The 24,423-nt window shown below is 43.0% G+C and overlaps 1 protein-coding gene across 1 annotated transcript in view; it reads right to left on the bottom strand.

Moving 5' to 3' along the window:
- The window catches only part of CCDC62 (coiled-coil domain containing 62), a 33,975-nt gene extending 10,232 nt beyond the window's left edge, over nucleotides 1-23,743 (bottom strand). The window contains exons 1-10 of the mRNA XM_075996512.1: nucleotides 23,561-23,743; nucleotides 21,041-21,233; nucleotides 19,726-19,892; nucleotides 17,155-17,256; nucleotides 14,875-15,046; nucleotides 11,972-12,073; nucleotides 8,224-8,312; nucleotides 7,762-7,877; nucleotides 4,702-5,427; nucleotides 2,563-2,707 (exon numbers count right to left, since the gene is read on the bottom strand). Of these exons, the coding sequence (XP_075852627.1) occupies nucleotides 2,563-2,707; nucleotides 4,702-5,427; nucleotides 7,762-7,877; nucleotides 8,224-8,312; nucleotides 11,972-12,073; nucleotides 14,875-15,046; nucleotides 17,155-17,256; nucleotides 19,726-19,892; nucleotides 21,041-21,233; nucleotides 23,561-23,596 (1,848 nt within the window). The 5' untranslated portion in view covers nucleotides 23,597-23,743. The remainder of the gene's footprint in view (nucleotides 1-2,562; nucleotides 2,708-4,701; nucleotides 5,428-7,761; nucleotides 7,878-8,223; nucleotides 8,313-11,971; nucleotides 12,074-14,874; nucleotides 15,047-17,154; nucleotides 17,257-19,725; nucleotides 19,893-21,040; nucleotides 21,234-23,560) is intronic.
- Nucleotides 23,744-24,423: the final 680 nt, after the last annotated feature.

Here is a 24,423-nt window from a genome sequence, read left to right on the forward strand (position 1 = left end):
AGTCAGTCTCAAGTGTGTCCATCTCCTTGTGCACTGCACCCACTAGGTGTGTACATACCCATCTCCACCTCCCCCCTTCTGCCTACTCCACTCCTGACGAATGTTATTACTATATGTGCACTTAAGTGTTGATCAGTTAATACCATTTTGATGGTGAGTGCATGCAGCGCTTTGTTTTTCCATTCTTGTCTTACTTCACTTAGTGCAATGGGCTCCCACTCCATCTGGGATAACACAAGAGGTGCTAGATCACCATTGTTTTTTGTGGCTGAGTATACTCCATAGTATACGTATACCACATTTTATTAGTCCACTCATGTATTGATGGGCACTTGGGTTGTTTCCACATCTTTGCAATTGTGAATTGTGCTGCTATAAACATTCTAGTGCAGGTGTCTTTTTTACAGAATGTCTTTTGTTCTTTCGGATAGATGCCCAGTAATGGGATTGCTGGCAGTTCTACTTGTAGCTCTTTGAGGTATCTCCATATTGCTTTCCACTGAGGTCGAACATTTTAAAAACACACAAAACACTACGTAAAGTTTACGTATATACTTCTAAGTGCTACAAGCATAAAAACAAGCATGGAACCGACTTCAGGATGGTGGTTAATTGGCGGCGGGGTGGGCATGGGGAGAACGCTTGTGGGACTAACGCTTTTTTAGACTTCATCTCCAACAGTGCATTTCTTTAAAAAGAAAAATAAAGCATGTATGCCCAAATGTAAACATCTGTTAATCTGAATGTAGGTACACAAATGCTTGTTATATTCTTTTTTTGTATGCTTAAAATATTTATTAATTAAAAATAAATATACCAATCACCTGGAAGGCCTAAGGGATGCCCCCACTAAAGCTGACCAGAGGGTACTGAGAGAAAGCAGAGAGCGGGCACTCGGACTTCAGTTATAACAGAATCCAGAGAAGAAAGCCCGGCCTCCCGGGTACCGCACAAATGACTGAGCCGTGAAGACTCGGTCACAATTCTCCCAGTGTGGACACCAGGAGCTGGGATGTCGTTAGCCGAGCTCAAGCCTCCTCTCCCTGACCTGAGCATGCATCAGAATCACCTGGGGGCTCAGGCAAACACGGACTGGGCCCCTCTCCCAGTTTCTGATTCAAGAGGGCCTGGGTGAGCCTGAGCAACTGCGTTTCTAGCAAGTTCCCAGGTGCTGCCGCTGCTGGTTCACAGAACACACTTTGAGGGAGAACCCCTGCTCTGAACAATCCCGTCCTCCCCGTCTTTCCTTCCTCCAGGCTCTGTCAGTGAAAAACCATAATATGGAAATGACACTTTTTAAAAAAATAAAATTTGTTGAGTTAAAGCTCATTCCTCCCATTCCTCACTTGAAATCAGATGGTAGGCCCATTTTAATTTCTCTTTTAAAAAAGGAAGGAAGAAAAGATTTTTACTTAAAGCCTTTGAGGAAAAGCACCTGCTCTTGCTGTGGTTTCTGAAAGTTTACAGAAAAGACGCCGGAAGACAGTCTACCCATAACGGGCAGTGTCAGAAAGGCCTCGTTCCTGGGCTCTAGCATAGCCCACAGCCAGGCACTGGATCTCTCACTGGCAGCAGGAAGATTTAAATTTGCCATCCTGGCAAATCATAAATGTTAGACCTTTTCTTATGTAATAAAATCCCATTTATCATGCATGCATTAGCATGCATGTCTCCGCAGAGCGGTATCTGTAAGCTAGCTCCCCAGCATGATAGCTGGGACTGGCTGAAGACTCAGCTGCCGCCAGGGGGTGTGTCTGGAGGAAGGGGTGGCTGAGCCCAGGCAGTTTGGTGACATCTTCTGGGTGTACATTTCTATATTGTTCTTGTCAGGTTTTTAACAATAAACATATATCAAATTGCAAAAAACAAAAAATACAATTTTTCTTGAAAGATAAAAAAAATAAGAGAATTGATTATAAAGTACATTAAAGTCCTATAATTTAAAAGAACTGGCTGGGCACAGTGGCTAATGCCTGTGATCCTAGCACTCTGAGAGGCCGAGGCAGGAGGACTGCTTGAGCTCAAGAGTTCGAGACCAGCCTGAGCAAGAGTGAGACCCCATCTCTACTAAATATAGAAAAAAAAATTCGCTTCAACTAAAAATAGAAAAATATTAGCCAGGTCCATGGTGGTGTGTGCCTGTAGTCCCAGCTGCTCAGGAGGCTGAGACAGGAGGATCACTTGAGCCCAGTAATTTGAAGTTGCTATGAGCTAGGCTGACACCATTGCACTTTAGGCTGGGTGACAGAGTGAAACTGTCTCAAAAAAAAAAAAAGAAAATGAAAAATTAGTCAGGTGTGTCGTCCCAGCTACTCGGGAGGCTGAGGCAGGAGGATCGCCTTAGCCCAGGAGTTGGAGGCTGCCGTGAGCGATGATCAAACCACTGCCCTCCAGGCAGGTGACAGAGTGAGGCCCTAGACCCTGACTCTAGAAACAAATAAACACATAACTTAGGAATGGCCAAAACGAAGCAAGCAAACTAAAGTGCTAGAGAAGCATCAAAAGCACACTGGCGAAAAATCCTGCCTGAATCAGCAGCGGATGTCTAAGCAAAATACGAACCTTTTCATTGGACGTCGCTTCATCTTTGCTGACCAACAAACTCTTAGGTGAGTTCTTTTTATCAGAAGACGACTCTGCCTCATCCTCTCTTAAGGCAGATTTTTGAGAATCCAAACAGTGGGAATGTTGGATGGCAATTAGTTCACTACGAATAATAAAACCAAACAAAAATGTGTCTTAAATCAGTATCGTACACATATCACTAATACTCTTATACTTAAACGTGTCTAAAGAGGACAAAAACATAAGTGTTTTTGTTAATGAAGCACCTTGAGTTTGAGTAGAATATTACAGCCTGGGGTAGAACATTATAAATTGATGCATACCTTTTGCAAGTAAGAATTAAAATTCTTAGTTAAGGGTAACTATAGAATAGGGAAGTCCTAGTTCCCAAAAAATACAAAGGAAAGACGGTTCTAGGGACAAGATCATCCAAAAGGGAGGGAAAAAAATAAATTAACATAGAATAAGATTATACTTGTGAAAATTTCCGGTTTTGGGTTTGTGAGACTGATTTCTGTTAACAGCTTTTTAAAGTCCTTTTATGAAAGTATTATGGCCCCACGGAGGCTGATCGATCCTCCTACAGGTAGACAGTGTTGGGAACAAACACGTAGCTAAGCTTCTAAGTATGTTATTAAGGTTTGGGCTCACAGCAGAGTTTAACAACAAAAGCCGTTCTGGAACGGACCAGAAGCCACAGAACCGCATCCTCCCACGTAACCTACAGCTGAGTGGGAACAGGCTGCCTGATGTTCCTCCCTCCACAGGTAAACCTCGATTTGTCAAATGCAACGGTGGCTAAAATGTGAAAATTTCAGTTAGATAATGAAGTAGGCATACAAGTTCTCACGATCTAAGGAAAAATAGGAAAACACGATTATCTGCTCTACTTAATCACATATTTGTCATGTGACGCCTTGGCATGCGTCTGGGCCGGCAGAACAAGCCGTCACTTCAATTACTTTAAGTCATCGAGGTCAAAGGGGCCTTGAGAGAAACTCTGAATGTAAATTTGCATTTAGTTCACACGTTAAATTTAATCCATTATGCTCTTAAAACTATCTGACATAAGCTTTTGCCTTAATATATAAGTGTTCTTGTTTAGTGGTGAAAAATAGATAGTTGTACCCTACTGAGACTTGCAATTATCCAAAGGTCTTTTAAAAGCCAAATAAGAATAGATGACATTTGGTGTCACAACCAACTTTTAAAAAATAAATTTTAATAATTGGCAGAATAACTAACTATCTGTGCGATTTTTAAATGACTCAAAGCTTTCGAAGGGCCAAAGGAAAAAAAATGAATAAATTATAATAATCAAATAAATATAAGGGCCAAGAATACTCCAAATAATGAAGTACTAGAAAGAAATTTTAATCATAAAGTCCTGTGAAAGTCAACGTAACGACTGAAATATGGCTCTCAATATAGAAACTTCATCTTTTCTGTAATTTAAGATTGAAGAGCTGTGCTTTATTTAAAAATAGCAGACATTATCACAGCGCTACTCAACCACAAGATTCAGCAATTCCAACAATAAGACGAGCCTGGATAATGCAGCCCAGGCTAACACCTAATCCATTTCCTTCTCAAAAAAAAAAAAAATCAAAACAAAACTCAGTAACTTTTACCAGTTTGCTAAATACAAATACGCTTTCTCTTGAGTCTCTCTTGAACTATGCCAAGGGACCCTGGACAAGGGCCGTGAGAAATTTTTACGTGGGGTCTGGGCGATGCAACCTGGACCAGAAAGGGTCAGCCTGCCAATTCAGGGTGGCTCAAGGGGTGAAGAATGCTCTAGAGCAGCATTCCACTCTGCATGGGGACCCCACCCGCTTGTTTTTTAATAAAACATATTTGTCCAACTCATAATAACCGGTTTTGTTTTTAAACAAAACCTTTGCCTCAGAAGCCACCCTCAGTACAAACTCTCCGCCGGAATCTTAATACAGGCCCTGGACAAAGGCCAGGCAGCCTAGGCCTCGATGGAAAGAGCGAACAGTCTGTCTTAAACAAGGTGTCTGTCTGCAAATCCCGCTTGCTGGTCCACGGCGGGCACGCAGCGGCGACTGTCGCCCTTTGGCATACACGGGGACGTGTGCTCCCTGGCCGTTTATGGCAGTGAACGTTACTAACCTCGTGGAGGAGTTACGTTTCGTCCCACTGACGCCTTCTGAACAAGTGCACTCGGACTTGTGGCGGACGTGTCTTTGGTTTTTGGAAGGCTTGAAAATACTCATCCACTCCCCGTCGGACATGTGGCCGGGGCCCCCCACGACGGCGTTGCTGGGGTGGCAGCACCTGGGCGATTCACAGTCGCTCTCACCCAGGCAGGCTTCGCTTTTCTGGCTGCGGGAGGTTTCAGGCCTTTCCGCCTGATCTTGGCCTTCCACATCCAGCTTTTCCGGTTGTCTTGGACCCGGAGAGTTGGCCAGGCCCAGGTAAACGTTGACGTCGTGCCACTGCTTTTCGTCAGATGAGGCTGATATTTCTGAGAGTTGTCTCTCCCCGTTCTCAACCCCAATTCCATTACCTTTTGGTGATTTTCCGTGGATCTTGCACAACGTAATTTTATTTTCAGGTTCGATCTGGATTTTTCCTCCCAGAGACCAAGGTTTTTGTTTCTCCATTAAGTCTTTTGTAAATACAGATGACAGAGTAATGACACTTCGTTCCCCGAATGCAGAATTGATCTGTAGTTTCTTCTCTTTGCACAAGTCACAGGAGCTCTTGTCTGATCTATTTTGCTGAACCAACATGGCTTCAAATTTTTGGTCCCTAACTGGTGACTTCTGATTTTTTCCCCTCTTAATATCGACTTTTGAGTGATGATTTTCAAGGTCTGATAAACTCATGTCTCTGCTATGGTGGCATTACAAAAAATGGAGGTTATGAGATATACTTGATATGCTATCACTCTAAGTATTTCACCCAAATCTCACTAGTAGAGCTAAATTACAATAAGACCTACCTGTCTGACCTACAGAGCTCAATTCCAGCCTGGCCTCCTACAGGAATCCTCTGACCACCAAGCCCATATTCACTTCCCTTTCCCACTCTTATCTCCTGTTGTACTTGCTGTCTATATAACAAATAAAAAATCAAGAATACTACATATACCATCTAGGGGATGGTCATGATGGAGACTCAGACTTTTGGGGGGAGGGGGAGAAATGGGCATTTATTGAAACCTTAAAATCTGTACCCCCATAATATGCCGGAAAAAAAAAGAATACTACATAAATCTAACAAAACATTTTCATAAACCTTCCTTTATAGTTTGCCACGTCACATGTAGTCCTGTATTTCAGGTATTCTAATCTGCATCATCGTGATATTGTGATAGCTTAGAAATCACAACTCTCTCCTATAATGGCAAAAAACCCATTTCATGCTCTTTATTTTTTTAAGAAATTGGGGCTTGCTCTGTCACCCAGGCTACAGTGCAGTGGCCCAATCATAGCTCACTGCAGCCTCCAACTCCCGGGCTTACAGGTGCGACCCACCACACCTGGCTAATTTCCTGCTTTTAAGGAATAACTTCAACTCATTTATGCCTCCCAGTGGCAGTGAAATTCAAAAAGGAAAAAGAGCTGATATGCGGAGGGCTTCTGCCTGTAAGAGAACCGTGGGCTGTTCTGGTGTCTGCAGGTGGCAGTGGCTGGGATACAGAGCAACAGGGTGGCCACCGCAGCAGAGGGCCTTGGAAGGAAAGCAAGACAGCAAGTGCAGCACCTGAAGCCTCAGTGACACTTCCTGGAGCCACACTGCTGCCTACCCCCCATTCTCACAGCTGACCACCACCACTCTGAACCCCAATCTCTCAGGGGAAGGACCCGACGTCAATCCAGCCCAGCCCATGGGTGTGTTCAGGCCTGGGGAACTGCCCTAATCCCCTGCCTTCTTTTTTTTTTTTTTTTGAGACAGAGTCTCACTCAGTTGCTGGGGCTAGAGTACCGTGGCATCAGTCTAGCTCACAGCAACCTCAAACTCCTGAGCTCGAGCGATCCTCCTGCCTCAATCTCCTAAGTAGCTGGGACTACAGGCATGCATGCATCCACCATGCCCGGATAATTTTTTCTATATATTTTTGGTTGGCCAATTAATTTCTTTCTATTTTTAGTAGAGATGGGGTCTCGCTCTTGCTCAGGCTGGTTTCGAACTCCTGACCTTGTGCAATCTTCCCGCCTCGGCCTTGCAGAGTGCTAGGATTACAGGCGTGAGCCACCGTGCCTGGCCAATCCCCATGCCTTTTAACCATGCCTTGTAACATTTCTGCTTACAAAAGTAAACTCAATGCAACTGCAGTACAGTTATGCCTGTTAAATGAAACCACAGAAACCAGTTTAAGGGCCAGGTGCGGTGGCTCACGCCTGTAATCCTAGCACTCTGGGAGGCTGAGGTGGGTCGATCACTCAAGGTTAGGAGTTCGAAAGCAGCCTGAGCAAGAGTGAGACCCCCATCTCTACTAAACATAGAAACAAATTAATTGGCCAACTAATATATACAGAAAAAATTAGCCAGGCATGGTGGTGTGTGCCTGTAGTCCCAGCTACTCAGGAGGCTGAGGCAGAAGCTGACCCCACAGCACTATAGCCAGGGCAACAGAGTGAGACTCTGTCTCAAAAGAAAAAAAAAAAAAAAAAAAAAAAAAAACCAGAAACGAGTTTAATTCCTACACTGCTTATTATAGGTAAGGGAAGACGTTTCCTGTTAACAAGGAAAACAGGAAAATCGAGTTGGGATCGCAGATCGCCCTCAGCTGGCTGAGTGTCTGCTGCGGCTGCTGATGCCACCCTTCGGCATCATTTCTTTCAGACAAGTACCACGTCCAACATGCCTTTACATCCCGCGTTCCCAGCCCTCGCCTGGACGCTGCGAGTGCTGAGCGGATGGATGACTGAGTCACCCCTGCAGTTTCTACTCTAGCCCGAAGCCTCCCGCCCCACAGACGCGTGTCAGGCTTAACGGATTTACTTTTGCCAAGTGGCTACATTAGGATCATGCCCCAAATTCTCAGATCTCGGGTCTCACCGTAACCCAGAATTACGACGATAATTATTAGCTCACTGACATTTATTTCCTACTCTATGGTGAACAGTGCTAAGTGCAGGCCCACGGCGAGTAAGGAATAAACACTGATCAAATAATGGGATAAAATGCAAGACCATGTTGATGGCACCGTGCTAAGATTACCTGCATTCCAGGGCCTTTGGTTCCTCCATCCTTGAGTCATACAATTGTATTAATTCCTGAGAGTTTTCCACGTTGAAATTAAGAAACTGCAGATCACTCTGTTGTTTTACGTAAATCTGCCATAGATATTGATAAATCAGTATGAAATGTCGGAACAAAACTAAACTGAGCGAACAACTGGGCACTTTCAAACCCTGTAACAGATCAGATAGTTGTAAGGGAAACCTGCCAAGCATGTCTGCTTTTGTTTTCCCAATGTCAGCACAAAGATTTACGAGGATAGCCAGTCTCCTGACCTTGAAGGACCAAGAGCAAGACCATGCCTGCTAAGCTAAACGTGACATACGTCTAATGCAGTTAGGATTCCAAAAGCAGAATCAACAGGCACATGTTCTTCCTAGTCCGTTATTTGTTTATAAATACCTCCCACCCAACACTGAGAGAAGGGAAGTGAGGACATACCTGTCTCAGGTTATGAAGTTCTGAATTTGTACGGTCTTGCTTTGACTTTGCAATATCAAGCAGCTCATCTTTCCTCTTTTCTCTCTCTACTGTTTGAGAACAGATATTATTAAAACATTCTTCATCAGCCAGATCAACACAAACCTCTCCCTTTCTAACAATTTAATGCTCAACTAACAGGTTTTTGTTGTTGTTGTTGTTCCTGAACTTCAAAATAGCAGCATGGCTTACCTACTGGGAAGAGCTTTAACCTGTGATTCTCACTAGATCCTTCATCAAATGGGAAAATGCTCACAATATAAAGCTAAGTCAAAAAAGGATTCAAAATTACATGTGTATCTGTATGCACATACGCACAGGAAAAATCTGAGAGCAAGTATCCCAAAGTATTAAGAAGTTATTTTTAGATGGGAAGATTAAAGACATTTATTTTTCTTTTTTGGGAGATAGGATGAGGGTGATTCCTACATTTCTGTACATAATAATATAGTACTTTAGTTTTTAACTCTTTTCTCCGGGAGCAGTGCCTGTAATCCTAGCACTCTGCGAGGCCTAGACAGGAAGATCGCTCAAGGTCAGGAGTTCGAGGAAAGCCTGAGCAAGAGCAAGACCCCGTCTCTACTAAAAATAGAAAGAAATTAATTGGCCAACTAAAGATATATAGAAAAAAAAATCAGCCGGGCACGGTGGCACATGCCTGTAGTCCCAGCTACTCGGGAGGCTGAGGAAGCAGGATTGCTTGAGCCCAGGAGTTTGAGGTTGCTGTGAGCTAGGCTGACGCCATGGCACTCACTCTAGCCTGGGCAACAAAGCAAGACTCTGTCTCAAAAAAAAAAAAAAAAAGAACATCTAAGGGCAGAGGCGTGTGCTTGCCTGTGGACGTCAGCTCCACCCAGACAGCCACTCCGCCAGCATGTGCTGGCGCTCTCGGGACACCGAGGCACGGAAACAGTGGGAAGCGATCTGTGCGAACCCCGCCCCCAACACGATTAGTGCTCAGGCCTTGCCAGGGCAGGTCTGTAGCATCATCTTACTTCTAAAGGTAACCCTTGCGCACAAAATTGAGAACCTTGAGAAAAGCACAGTGAATGCCACTGTGCCAGGTTCAGTAAGTTTTCTCTACTCAATTCTTAATTTCTTTCTTTGCATTAGGCAAGTCAACACTTTAACAAAACCACATAAATAATGGTAGACTTGCACAATTGAGGTAGAGCTGCATTTAGTTTATGTGAATTCAATTATGTACACAAGGAAATAAATAAAAAAGGAAGCCCCGACTTTTTGACTTGGGAAGGGGTGCCCACAGGACATCTGGCCCTCAGCTGGTCTCAGTTTCACAGGCCTCTCACAGTGGCAGGATCTTCACAGGCTGGGAGTATTCCTGACGTTTAAAGACACTTGTTTATGGCCGAGCGAGGTGGCTCACGCCTGTAATCCTAGCACTCTGGGAGGCTGAGGTGGGTGGCTAGCTCAAGGTCAGGAGTTCGAAACCAGCCTGAGCAAGAGCGAGACCCCCTGTCTCTACTATAAATAGAAAGAAATTAATTGGCCAACCAATATATAGAGAAAAAATTAGCCAGGCATGGTGGCGCATGCCTGTAGTCCCAGCTACTCAGGAGGCTGAGGCAGAAGGATCGCTTGAGCCCAGGAGTTTGAGGTTGCTGTGAGCTAGGCTGACACCATGGCACTCACTCTAGCCTGGGCAACAAAGTGAGACTCTGTCTCAAAAAATAAATAAATAAATAAATAAATAAATAAATAAATAAATAAATAAAGACACTTGTTTTTGGATACAGTGTGGCCCCAGAGCAAAAGCCCTTTATCTGGCCCTCAAAGTAATTTTAAATACATGTGAATATTGCCTTAATGTCTGATTGGAGAATAACCTACTGTTGGAGAAGAGGCAGTCCCACTGTAAAAGCTTCTCAAGTTCCGACAGCTTTCTGTGTGGCTGGGATTGGCTGAGAGATCACAGTGGAGTCTGCCTATTTTCACAAGCTGGTCACAGAACACTAAGAGGTAAGGGACTCTGCTGACGTCGGCCTGCGGAAGCAGCCTGCATGAGAGCTGCAGAAAGTGCACTGGGAGTCTGGAACCTGCCGAATTCCGGTCAAGGCTCTGCCTTTTACTGCCTGGGAGACCTGAGGCAAGACACACAGTGGCAGGAGGCCTCACCATCGTTCAGTTTGCAAACTCCTTATAAGCAATATATACAAACAAACCAACTCTCTGTCTATGTGAAGAACTTAATCTTCAACAAAAGGCAAAAAAGTTTCTTTTGTTTTGTCTTGTTTTTGTTTTTGAGACAGTATCATTGTCTTGCCTGGGCTCGAGTGCCATAGTGTCAGCCTAGCTCACAGTAACCTCAGACTCCTGGGCTCAAGCAATCCTCCTGCCTCAGCCTCCTGGGTAGCTGGGACTACAGGCATGTGCCACCATGCCCGGCTAATTTTTTCTATATATTTTTAGTTGGCCAATTAATTTCTTTCTATTTTTAGTAGAGACGGGGGTCTCGCTCTTGCTCAGGCTGGTTTCGAACTCCTGACCTTGAGCGATCCACCCACCCTGGCCTCCCAGACTTAATTCCTTTTATAATTATTAATAACACATACAAAAACTGTTTTCAAACAATGGCATGATATTGTCTTCAGTAGAAAAGATGTTTAGGAATCAGCTTAGGAAATTATATAAAAATTATTTCACAAAATGAAATTATAGTATTAGCTAATAAATTCTTTATACTTTACCTAGTAACATAATAGTAAACATGAGTAAAAAACGATAAATCAAAAACAAAGGAGAGGCCGGGCACAGTGGCTCACGCCTATAATCCTAGCACTCTGGGAGGCTGAGGCGGGCGGATTGCTCAAGGTCAGTAGTTCAAAACCAGCCTGAGCAAGAGCGAGACCCCGTCTCTACTATAAATAGAAAGAAATTAATTGGCCAACTAAAAGTATATATACAAAAAAAAAAAAAAAAAATTAGCCGGGCATGGTGGTCCATGCCTGTAGTCCCAGCTACTCGGGAGGCTGAGACAGGAGGATTGCTTGAGCCCAGGAATTTGAGGTTGCTGTGAGCTAGGCTGACGCCACGGCACTCACTCTAGCCTGGGCAACAAAAGTGAGACTCTGTCTCAAAAAAAAAAAAAAAACAAACAAACAAACAAAGGAGATTTAAAATATCTATAAACTTGATGCTTTCTTCCGACCTCCCATGGCATAATTCATAACATTTGTAAAGTACGACACTCTCTGCAGGCATGTGAGCTTCTGGACAAGTAGCAGGGTGCCTGGCATACAAATGCCGATCTTTGGATTGTTGTTTGAATTCAAATGTAAAGCAACAAATGTATCTTTAGTAATATAAGAGGTATCATTACTTGGAGATGCAGCAATCCTAGAAGTAATGAAAATAGTGACATCTAGTGGTAGAAAGCCACACTTTCTCCCAGTCTTTAATCACAGGAGATTATAATTAAAGCATCTCAAGGCTCCCTTCCACGCTCAGGCTGGAAGGGAGTGTGGCTCCTCATTTTTCAGAAGCGGAAATAGTTCCTGGGAGGCACAATGACAACATGAACATTCCTTGCCTGGCAACTCACAGATCCCTTACAGGGTGTTGAAAGACAAAAACAAAAAGCTATTTTGAGAGGGGCACAATTCCTGGACCCTGTCATAGCAGTATCATAGGAAGTTTAGGTGACAAACACATAACAATTCAATCACTTAAATTGATCATCTATTTTTACCAGTGAAAACCAATTCATCGTGGAGGCAGCTTTTCTCCTGCTTGAGGCGAATGATCTCTTCTCGCTGTTCGTTGTTTTCTGTTGTCTTTTCGCTGAGGTCCTCTTCACAAGAGAAGGAAAAAAAAGACCTTAAATAAATAGTAATTTGTGGGAAAATACACACTATGACTACCCCTCGTGTCCGAGCACTCCCTTCCCATTAATCTGAAAGTCCTGTTGGATCTATGGCCCAAATGTGGGACACTGAGCCTTTTAATTTAGGGGATCAGGCCGGGCGCTGTGGCTCACGCCTGTAATCCTAGCTCTTGGGAGGCCGAGGCGGGTGGATTGCTCAAGGTCAGGAGTTCAAAACCAGCCTGAGCAAGAGCGAGACCCCGTCTCTACTATAAATAGAAAGAAATTAATTGGCCAACTGATATATATATAAAAAAAAAAATTAGCTGGGCATGGTGGCGCATGCCTGTAGTCCCAGCTACCCGGGAGGCTGAGGCAGAAGGATCACTCGAGCCCAGGAGTTTGAGGTTGCTGTGAGCTAGGCTGACGCCACGGCACTCACTCTAGCCTGGGCAACAAAGCGAGACTCTGTCTCAAAAAAAAAAAAAAAAAAAAAAAAAAAAATTTAGGGGATCAACACTCACTGCAGGTAGCAGAGATCGACAAATTGGACTGAAGTTCTGGACACCCTGTTGGTGTCAGAGAACTGAAAGATTAGTTGATATCAGAGAAAATATCCCAGAACGTTGAAACCTCAAAACTCATGCTAGGGCTTTTGCATTCTCGGCCTCTCCTGCCTGAGAGGGACTTGGCCTGGGTCTTCACAAGGCTGGGTCCCCCCTCATTCAAGTTCCAGCTCAAATGTTAACTCTTCAATGAAGCCTTCCCAGTCTAACCAAATCAAATGAGTCTGTCTGTCTCACTCTCCATGCTCCCACCCAATATCCTGCTTGTCTTTTTTAAAAAAATGTTTTCAATAAATATGCATGTATAAAATATTTATAACACATAAATACTGACACAACAGACTTATTACTTGAATATCTCACCGAGGTACATATAAACATTCAATAAACACCCAATACCCACCATGTGTGCCAGGTGCTGTGTTATTAACTGTGTATCCAAACATGAGAAGACAAGAGTCTCACTGCTACCAAGAGGCTGACACTATGGTTATAGTTTTAGCCAAGGCTATGCATGGGGGTGAGAGCTGTGAGTGACCGTAGGTCAGGCATCATAAGGACGGGACTTTATAGAGTGCTGAATCTCTTCAATTAAATCAGCCAAGATAAAATTTCATAATTTCAGAATCTTTTCATTGAAATAAATGTAAAAGGTGATTTAGTCCGGGAATCCTTCCCAGGCTGGTCCCTCGCTTGAATACATCCAGGAGAGCAGCTCACGGCCTCACGAGGCGTCCCAGGGTGCACAGACGTGGGACGACTTCCCCAGACTGTGGCTCTGTCACAGCTTCTAAGGTGGCTTGTTCTAAGGAGGAATCAGCCCTCTTGTCCAATGCCATGACCATTTGTACAATGTGATACTGTGGGTGCAGTTTTAAGATCAAAATGATAGCCCCTCAGTCCAGCAGTTGCTGCTGCCCCACAGTGGGGAACGGTCGGAGAGAGGGGGCCCTACCTCCAGACCCTTGCAGACTATTTAAAATCTTTTTTTTTTTTTTTTGAGACAGAGTCTCACTTTGTTCCCCAGGCTACAGTGAGTGCCGGGGTGTCAGCCTAGCTCACAGCAACCTCAAACTCCTGGGCTCAAGAAATCCTACTGCCTCAGCCTCCCGAGTAGCTGGGATTACAGGCATGCGCCACCATGCTCGGCTAAGTTTTTCTATATATATTAGTTGGCCAATTAATTTCTTTTTTTATTTATAGTAGAGACAGGGTCTTGCTCTTGCTCAGGTTGGTTTTGAACTACTGACCTCGAGCAATCCGCCCGCCTAGGCCTCCCAGAGTGCTAGGATTACAGGCGTGAGCCACAGCACCCAGCCTATTTAAAATCTTTATACCATTACCTATATCCATATTCAAATATACTGCACTAACTTATTTGAGATACCTTGCCTTCCTTTCATTATAAAACTTCAAGAATTCTATTACTCAGAAAGAAGTGAATCATGCAGTTACCATGAGAACAAAAATAGAAAAGAAGAACCCGAAAGGAATTTTCGAAAACGAAACACACACCCAAACGCCACCCCGGTAGACTGTGGTGTTAGTAGCAATTCCTCATCTCTGCACGCGGCTCTGCGGTTCCCCCCACAGAGGAGGAGCAGAGTGCGTTTCCTTCACCGCTTGACTTGGAGTTCGGCCGCATGACTCACTTCAGCCAATAGACCGGGACAGAAGTGAGGGTGTCAGGCCCAGGCCTAAACCTTAGAGTCCTCACGTGTCTTTGCTGAAGCTTCCGCCCTCGAGGCGGGAAAAGCCCAGGCCAGCCCACTGGGGAGGGAAGAAGAGACCCGTGAGGCAGAGCTGCCCCCCATGAGCAGCTCAGCAGGGCCCAAAGGAGATCAGCCTGCTTCCGCCTGGCCTCGTCGAGATGGACGAGATGCACGTGTCTAATAAGCGCCCCGGCTGCACGCCACTCAGACACCGCTATTGTCCGTCACAGAGCATGCGTTAGCAGGAAGCAACGGTATAGTTGCCTAAACTAGGGCAGGAGTATTTTAAAATAGGATGTATTACGCAGTTTTCTCCAATTCTGTTACTACCGTGTAACCCAAAAATCGCAGCATAATTCTGTATAAATGAAATGGATATTTCATGTTAGGGCCCAAGGCCAGGAACAGACCTATTGACTCTCAAACATAAAGTTAGGTGAAGCCAAATAAGGCAGTATTATGTATTCCCGAGATAATATATTGTGATCCTACATGCATGTCTCTTTCTTACCTTTCAGTTTATTGACTTCAATCTTAAGTGCCTTCAATTTCTGCTTATAATCCTGCTTTTCTTTCACAATACAAGTCTCCACCATCTTGGCATCACGTAAAGCGTGCTCTAACAGTTTAAATTTCCCCGAGCAGTCTGAAATGTGATTGACTGCCTCGATAATATCCTTGTCCTAAAAACCAAATTTGAAAACGGTTATCCTAGATTTTAAAATTCCAACTAATCAGTAAGAAACGATTACACTTAAATTCCCATTGTGTGCCAGGTTTCATTCCAAGCATTTGTCATGTATTAACTTATTTAATCTTCACAGTAACCCCATGAAGTAGGTACTGTTATTGTTGCCAGGTGACAGATGAGTCAACAGACACAGAAAGGTGACTTTACTTGCACATGGTTACAAAACTAGTTAGTGATGGAGCTGCCATTTGACCCTAGCTGGCTGGCCACAGAAACTATGCACTAAACCACGATACCTTACTGACGCTCAGAAAGTTCAGAACCAGACAATTTGATTACCTGAGAAACTAGGAGCAAAGGGAGAGTTGGCAGCCCTTGGCGGGGAAGTCGTCCTCTGGATCCCAGGTAAACCCCAGGGCTCACCATTTCCTCCCTTCTTTCCACCTGTTAACGTGACAGGCTCTGAGACCTCCTCCCAAACTTACCACATTAGAATCTCTTATTTGCTGAGGTTGTTTTAATTACAAAAAAGGTATCTGCTTGTTATAAATCAATTAAAACAATACCTAAAAGTATAAAAGTAGTAAGTAAAAGTTCTAACCCTCTCCCACTCACCTGGAATAACTGTTATTAACAGGTTTTACCCCAGCTGAATGAAGTGTAAGCGTTTCTGCTACAGCATTGTATATGCATTCCCTCTTTCCTTTAAAAAACAGGGTCCTGCTCTGTTGGCCTAGGCTGGGGTGCAGTTGTGCAATCGTAGTTCGCTGCAGCCTTGAACTCCTGGGCTCAAGCCTCCCAAGTAGCTGGGACTACAGGCATGCACCACCATACCTGGCTAATTTTTCTATTTTTTGTAGAGACAGGGCCTCACTATGTTGCCCAGGCTGGTCTCAAACTCCTGGCTTCAAGCGATCCCCCCCACCTTAGCCTCTCAAAGTGTTGGGATAACAAGCGTGAGCCACCACGCTCAGCCTCATATATGCATTCTTAAAAAACCCCATCATCTGCACATGTCATGCTAGGAGGCTTACAGAATAATAGGGTGGGGGCAGGCCATTAAAAAACCAACGGAACTTTGTGCCCAGACAGACTAGTAGCAAAAAATAACAGTGTTAATAAGCACAGGAGCAATTAGGCCAATGCCAGTAGAAGCACATCACAGTCAATCCCTCTCAGCCTTAAACCTGGGGCTCTCCTTCCTCCTTTGATAAGTATGTCCTGAAAAGCACGTGCTTCAAATGGAAACCATTTTCATCAAAATAAAAACGCCAAATCTGCGAGCACAGCCTTCTTCACGAATCCACTGTTTTCACTTGGGGGAAATGCCTTTGTGGCATTTCCATTAGTGCTCACAGCTTTGCCAGAGTCTGCTCTGATGGAAACCATAGCAGTTGCTGAACTGGCCACCACTTTGCTAAAGAAAATATTGTATATTTTAATATTTTTCTCTTTAATTTTAAGAACGGTTGCCCCTGATCACTTCAAAACATTATGTGCTAGGGAAAAAAAATCACATATGAATTAGCATGAGTGTCCCATTATACCAACATCATTCCCCTAGTTACCGTCAAAGACGATGTGTTATAGCCCAAGAGACTGTATATTACTGCACAGCGCATGCTGGTGACTACATCAACCGCTTGACTAACAGTTTTACTCTCCCTTAAAAATAATATTTCCCAAATAAAAAAAAATTAAGAAAAAAAATTTATTTTAAAAAAGGAAAAAAAAATGTTAACAAGCAAGCTAATTGCCAGTAACTTTAAGAGACCTAATAATGGATACCTGACCAAAAAAAAAAAAAAAAAACAAGTAAATTTGTTAATTCCATGGCATGCCAAGGCCATGGGATGGGCTTTGGAGACAGAAGACCCAAACTGGAGACCTGCCTCTTCTTTTAATGCCTTGGGAACATCATTTTAAGCCTGTGTCCCTCATTTATAAAACGAGTATTTTAGAAAACGAGAGCATTTTCTATGTACTATGTACACTGGTAGCTCTATATTTCTGGGATGCTCTGGAACTTAGGTGAAATAATGCATGTGACTATATTAACTACAAAGTGCTCTGGCAAAGGGAGGTATTGTTTTTAATTACCTTTAGCTTTATCATTGTAGTGAGAGCTTGTTCTCGAGCTTGCAGTTGTCCTACCTGAGCAGAAAGTTCCACTAATGTGCTGCTCAGGGTTTCATTTCTAGCCTGCAAGGAATGACACACACAGCACTACTTGAGTCCTTTTAAAGCTTTCGTTATTATCACCAGCCACAGTCTATCTTCACTCTTCTATTTTGTTTTGCCTTGTTTAACTTTCTTTAAGTAACTAGTAGCCTAAAAAAGCAATCATCAAAAAGGAATACAAGGCCGGGCGCGGTGGCTGATGCCTGTAATCCTAGCACTCTTGGGAGGCCGAGGCAGGCAGATTGCTCAAGGTCAGGAGTTTGAAACCAGCCTGAGCAAGAGTGAGACCCCATCTCTACTAAAAATAGAAAGAAAATTAATTGGCCAACTAAAATATATAGAAAAAATTAGCCAGGCATGGTGGCACATGCCTGTAATCCCAGCTACTTGGGAGGCTGAGGCAGGAGGATCGCTTGAGCCTAAGAGTTTGAGGTTGCTGTGAGCTAGGCTGATGCCACGGCACTCTAGTCCGAGACTCTGTCTCAAAAAAAAAAAAAAAAAAAAGGAATACAATTCCTTTCCTTCTGTCAAAAAGAAAAAAAGTATATAAATATCTATTTCTACATGATTTCTAGCATCTTCTCAATACTTATATTTGCTCTACTGAATTATATTGGTTATGCTCATAAACATGTCTATTTCCAGTATCTTTTATGTATAATTTTAGGTTGGGAAGAAGGAAGAAAATGAATGAATGAGAACTGGGTTAGTAAGAGATTTCCTTTGCTGAAATACAGTGGCATTGGTGAATTTTTTAAAAACTCTGTGTTGAAAGAACTTCACAATGAGGTACTCCCACTTATCAGTTGCTGGTTTTTTTTTTTTTTTTTTTTTTAAACCAAAGCACTGTATCTGATATAATTACTGTGTACATGATGTATTTGCTAGCTGGAAAAAAAATAATAATCAGACTTTTTAAAAGAAACCTTCGGGAGGAAACTTAAATGCATATTACTAAGTGAAAAAAGTCCATGTGAAAAGGCTATTTACTGCATGACTCCAACTACATGACAGTGTGGAAAAGGCAAAAAACCATGGAGACGGTAAAAAGATCAGTGTTACCAGGGGTGAATGGGGAGGAACGGACAGGAAGCAGAGGACAGGTGGAGCACAGAGGAGTTTTAGGACAGTGAAACTATTTTGTACATACTACGATAGTGGATATATGTCATTATATATGTCATTTGTTGAAACCTCATAGAATATAAAACTCAAAGAATGAATCCTAATGTAAACTGTAAACACCAGGTGATAATGATGTGTCAGTAAAGATTCATCAGTTATAACAAACGCCCCACCCTGGTGCCGGATGTGAACAGTGGGGAAGGCTGTGTGTGTGTGTGGACACAGGGGGTGTGGGAACTCTCCTACTTTCTGCTCAATTTTGCTGTGAACCCAAAACTGTTCTAAAAGATAAAGTTCAGTAATTATAAAGATATCTTCCATTTTTTCATCCAACATATCAACAGATTCTGTAATGGTTTTTTTCCTTATTTTATAGCTAGAAACTATCCAGAATAGTATTCTAACAACAACAAAAAAACCCTAAAATAAAATCTACAATCTTATTATGAATTATTAAGACTCATTACTGGGCGAGGTGGCTCATGCCTGTAATCCTAGCACTCTGGGAGGCTGAGGCGGGCGGATTGCTCGAGGTCAGGAGTTCGAAACCAGCCTGAGCAAGAGTGAGACCCCCGTCTCTACTAAAAATAGAAAGAAATTAATTGGCCAACTAAAAATAGATAGAAAAAATTAGCCGGGCATAGTGGTGTATGCCTGTAGTCCCAGCTACTTGGGAGGCTGAGACAGGAGGATTGCTTGAGCCTAGGAGTTTGAGGTTGCTGTGAGCTACACGGCACTCTAGCCTAGGCAACAGAGTGAGACTCCGTTTCAGGGGAAAAAAAAAAAAGATCCATTACATTACCGAGACCTATACTGAATATCATTATGTAACAAGAATATGAAGGATAGAACAAAAAAATAGGCTGGTTTTCTCTCTGTACCTCTCATAAGGCACAAGCTGAAACTATGTGATGTCTGACTGGTTAGAACAAAAAACTGAAAAATCAGTCTTACAGACTTTATACCCAATATGCCACCAACATGGTGTAGACATGATTATCACATCAGATAAGACATAATAATTTAGGAAACATAATTTGAAGCTACCAAAACTTGATGATACTCATCCCAGCCTTTGAGAAAGGCTTTCTAAAATAACCCATTGTTGATTAACTGGTCGATGCTACTAACCCAATGGCATAATAGTTACAAAGGGTTGAATTGCAGCTTGATCTCCAAGACAGCAAAGTGCTGTGCAGCTGACCAAAACTGCAGGATGAATACAAAACTGCCATTGTGGATGGATGTATATACTTTCACACATACACCAGGTGCATTTTTAACGAAACATTTAAATCTAATTTTTCAATAATTGAAACACAAACAGCATTTGGACTAGTGAAGCTTATCAAAAATAAACCCAACCTCCAGGTCTTCAGCAAGTAGAGAAGAATGTGTTGCCCTTTGAACCATTTCCTGAAGCTGCAATTGAGTCTTCTGAAGAGATGTCTGGCATTCGATCTGATTGGATTCAAGGATTTTTACCTTCTTCATGAGGGACCTAATTATTTCTGTTCTTTTCTGTAGTTCGCCTGAGGGAAATTCAATAACTTATTTGTGGTCAGATCTGGAGCTTAAAATGCATTATTTTCAAAATCGGTGCTTAAAAAGTAAAAAAGTAAAAGTGTGCTAAAGACTTTTTTTTAAAGGAAAATTCTTGTGTGTGTGTGTGTGGGGGGGTGAAATGCACAGTACTGTATCTAGTCAAGAAATAAAACTGGCTGGGTGCGGTGGCTCACGCCTATGATCCTAGCACTCTGGGAGGCTGAGGTGGGCGGATCGTTTGAGCTCAGGAGTTCAAGCCCAGCCTGAGCAAGCATGAGACCTCGTCTCTATTAAAAGTAGAAAGAAATTAGATGGACAACTAAAAATATAGGCACTCTAGCCTGGGCAACAGATTGAGACTCTGTCTCTAAAAAAAACAAAACAAAAAAACTGATAGCAACCAGAAGCTCCTCGATGTCACTTCCTGAACACAATCCTATTTTCACCTTCCCAATGCCCACCCTGATCTTACAGGAATCATTTCCTAGCTTTTTATTGTAGTTTTACTACCCAAGACTGAATCCCCCCCAAAATAGAGCTTAATTTGAGGCCTGGAATTTGAGACCAGCCTGGGCAACATAGTGAGACCCTGTTTCTACAAAAAATTAGAAAAATGAGCCTGGTGTGTTGGTGCACACCTGTAGTCCCCAGCTACTCAGGAGGCTGAAGCAGGAGTTTGAGGTTGCAGTGAGCTATGATCATGCCACTGCACTCTAGCCTGGGCAACAGAGTGAGACTTTGTCTCTAAAAAAAATTAAGTAAACAAAAATTCAAAATAAAAAAAGATCAAGTTCAATATCAGAACTTTAAAATTTTCAAGGCAGTTCAAAAGAAATGGCTGGTCATCCCATCCTTATTCATATTCTTGTTCAAAACTTCCTTCAAATCCACCCTTGATGCTCACTCCGTATGAACTGGGGCTCCCACCCAGCACTCTTGCTATATTTGCCCTTCATTATTTGTGTGTGTGTGTTTTCGGCTGTTCATAAAGTCCTCCTATTGGCAATGAGACTAAACTCCATGACGGCAGGGACTGTTTCCTTCATTTCTTCTCTACCTTCCTTCCCCCTGAACCCTTTCCACGTGTTAGCACATACAGAAGTGCATAACAGATGTTGCCAAATGTATTTCTGACCTTCTAATTTGCTGCAACGTTCTTCCAAAGTCAACACTTTCTGCCGATCCTCTTCCCATGAAAGAAGCTGTCTCTGGTGCACTGCGACCATATCATTGAGCTCTTTATCTCGGTCTTTCAATTCTCCAATGAGCAACTGCAGCTCCTTCCGTTGTTTCTCAATAGTGGAAATCTCAATGTCTGAACCGATGTTCTAAACACAGAAAGTGAGTTTACATCGGAACAAAACTAATCAATAACATAAATCAGCCAAGGTATATTTTCCAAATAATCATTCCTCCCTTCAGTGCCAATTCTTAAATTAAGTTTTATAGTTAATATTATTTACAAGTTTTATTATTAAAAACATGGTATCAAAATTATGTGTACTTAAGAACCAAGTTCAAGTTCAAACCTGCCAGGCACTCTGCCTCTCTATTATTTTCTGTCATGCCTCACACACCACACAGAAAAAGTGGGACTGTTTCTAAAACCACAAATAAGCCCATTTCTGCACTTTTTCCCCCTTTGCTGTCATTCCTTCCCTGGAATCTTCCAGGAGAATCCTTTCCTCCACCACCTTGCCCCAGCAACTGCGGAATAAACAAGTGAAGGTAAACATGAAGCGGTTACAGTTTAAATGTAAATACATTTTAGTCTACAAAAAGAGAATGAAGTTCCACAGTGTTAAATATTTATTATAACCACAACATCAGAGACATCCATAGACACTCAATCTACCAAGGACAATTTAATATTGTCGCTGGTCCAAACTCAACATACCTAATTAAAAATCAAGTTTTGGAAGGAAATTTTGCACACATACACAAAAGATAATAGTACAATAGACTCCCATATACTCAATACCTAGGTTCTATCATTATCAAGATTTTGTAACATGTTTCAATTTTCCTTTTTCTTTTTGTTATTGATAAAAGATTTCTTTTTTTTTTTTTATCTTATTTTTTCTTCTTCTTTCTTTTTTTTTTTTTTGAGACAGAGTCTTGCTTTGTTGCCTAAGCTAGAGTGACTGCCATGGCATCAGCCTAGCTCACAGCAACCTCAAACTCCTGGGCTCAAGCAATCCTACTGCCTCAGCCTCTCGAATAGTTGGGACTACAGGCATGCGCCACCATGCCCGGCTAATTTATTTATATATATATTATATATAATATATTATATTATAGAATATAATCTATAATATATAATATATATGTTATATATATAATATATATATATACTTTTTTTTTAGTTGTCCAGCTAATTTGTTTCTATTTTTTTAGTAGAGATGGGGTCTCGCTCTTGCTCAGGCTGGTTTCGAACTCCTGACCTCAAGCAATCCACCCACCTCGGCCTCCCAGAGTGCTAGGATTACAGGTGTGAGCTACCGTGCCCAGCCTGTTATTGATAAAAGATTTCATTTCACCCTTACATACTTCAGTAAGCATCCCTAAAAATAAACACTTCTTATATAACCATAATGCTATGTTTACACCTAACAACATCATCTACAATAATCCCTTTTAAGCACATGTCGTTTTAAAGTCTAGTGCCCTGAATTTGGTCTGACCCAGGTGGCTATATAAATAACCTTTGGGCAAGTTACTTCTCTACTAAGCCTTGGTTTCCTCACCTGTCAGACAGTAACAACAGCACTTTAACTTCTTAGAGTCACGTAGATAAAGCAAGATAAACTCTGTAAAGTGCTTAAGCACAAAGCCTGGCACATAGCAAGCACTCAAGAAACATTAGCTACTGCTAAGACTATAAACCACGTTTCCAATTATGCTACCATCCCTATCTATGAAATAAAGAACTAAAGTTTTGCTTTAAGAGTTCCACCTTGGAGACAGTACTTGAAAGTTCTCCAGAGGTTCATGTACAGCATTACAGCTTTTTAAAAATGAGATTTCTAAATAAGAATGATGAATGAATTAGTTACTTACTAGTAACTAAACACAGAAAATGGAATTTGGAGTCAAGGGGTTCCAAGTCACAAGACTTAAATTCCAGTCCTTGGTTAGCCATTCATTCATTTATTCAACAAATATTTACTGAGCAGCAGTGGCTTGGGATTCAGTTATGAGCACACCAGGCAAGGAGCATATTTTCTACTACAGGAAAACAAGCAATAAGCCAAGAGTACAAAGAGTTCATCTTGTTACATACTGATAAGTGCAAATCCTGGGCAAGTTCACTTTCAAGACTTGTTGGTAAAACAGAGTTATAAGCGTGTCCCTCCACCCGCCAAGCTAAGTAAACTAAGGACATCAGACCAGGTGTACAGCAAAGCAGCTCTACAAATGCCAATCGTCATCCTTAAAAAGTGAGCACCTGGTACTCTTTAGCCTGGGGTGAATAACCAGTTTCTATCAGGTTAAGGAAACGGACGTGACGCCGTTTTTACCCTGTGTACTGCGTGCTGTTTTAAATTTTACGCAGAAACCGTTCTTTCCAGGCAACCTGGATTCTGGCCACCGTGCGCCGTCCTTCCAGACGCGCCGGGTGGGAGCAGTGGGCGGGCCCGGGGCGGCCGCTCACCTGGCGCACGGCGAGGTAGGTCGCCGAAGGGTTCATAGGTGTTTCTCCGCCCGGGAGAGTCGGTGCGGGCAGCGTCACCCGAGAAACGCCATAGGCGCGCCTGCCCGGAGAGGCGGGGGCGAGCCCGGAGCCCGGCGCCCCGCGCGCCCCCAAACCGCCTGCCCAGTGCGAAGGCGCCTCGCGACATTTGGCGACACTTGGCGACACTGCGCGCCAGCGCCGAGCCTTCGGGCTCCCGCCCGCTTCAGTCTGGGAATGCAAAGTCCATTACCCTCGCTAGAGGCTCCAGCGCCAGGGCTCTAAAGAGCCGGCTCTGCACCACCGCCCAGGGAATGCATAAGCGAATTAAAGGGTGTTGCTCCCCGTCACCCTTTTGCTCGCTTCTGTGCACAGCTGGCACCGAGAACAGGGCCCGACACGCAAAGGAGGCAGATGCCCAGCCCTTCTACTCACGTCGCTGGCATCCTAGCAGACCACTCTAAACCAACATACACAGGTGAGGGGGGGAATTATTTTGTTCGTGAATAGTGATGAGAATCGTGACACTTTGTCATGACAAAAGTTACCATATGTGGGGGTGAATCTAAGCTCTTTCGCGTGTTATCCCATAGTAACCTCTTCCTGTCTTTTCACTCTTCACCAGAACTATGGAAAGATAATGCTTATCACACTTCACCCTGGTCGCCCCGCCCCTAATGCTTAACCCATTACACAGCACCACTGGAAAGACAAGTTACCAAGTACAGTCATATTTCAACTTTGTTGGTTGAATATAAATTAGCAAAACATGCCACTGCGTTCAAAAAGGACAATCTGAAGATGGAAAAACAATATTAAGATTTCTTGCTTAGAAGCTTTACTGA

The sequence above is a fragment of the Microcebus murinus genome, chromosome 22, assembly GCF_040939455.1.
Source record: "Microcebus murinus isolate Inina chromosome 22, M.murinus_Inina_mat1.0, whole genome shotgun sequence".
NCBI lineage: Eukaryota > Metazoa > Chordata > Mammalia > Primates > Cheirogaleidae > Microcebus > Microcebus murinus.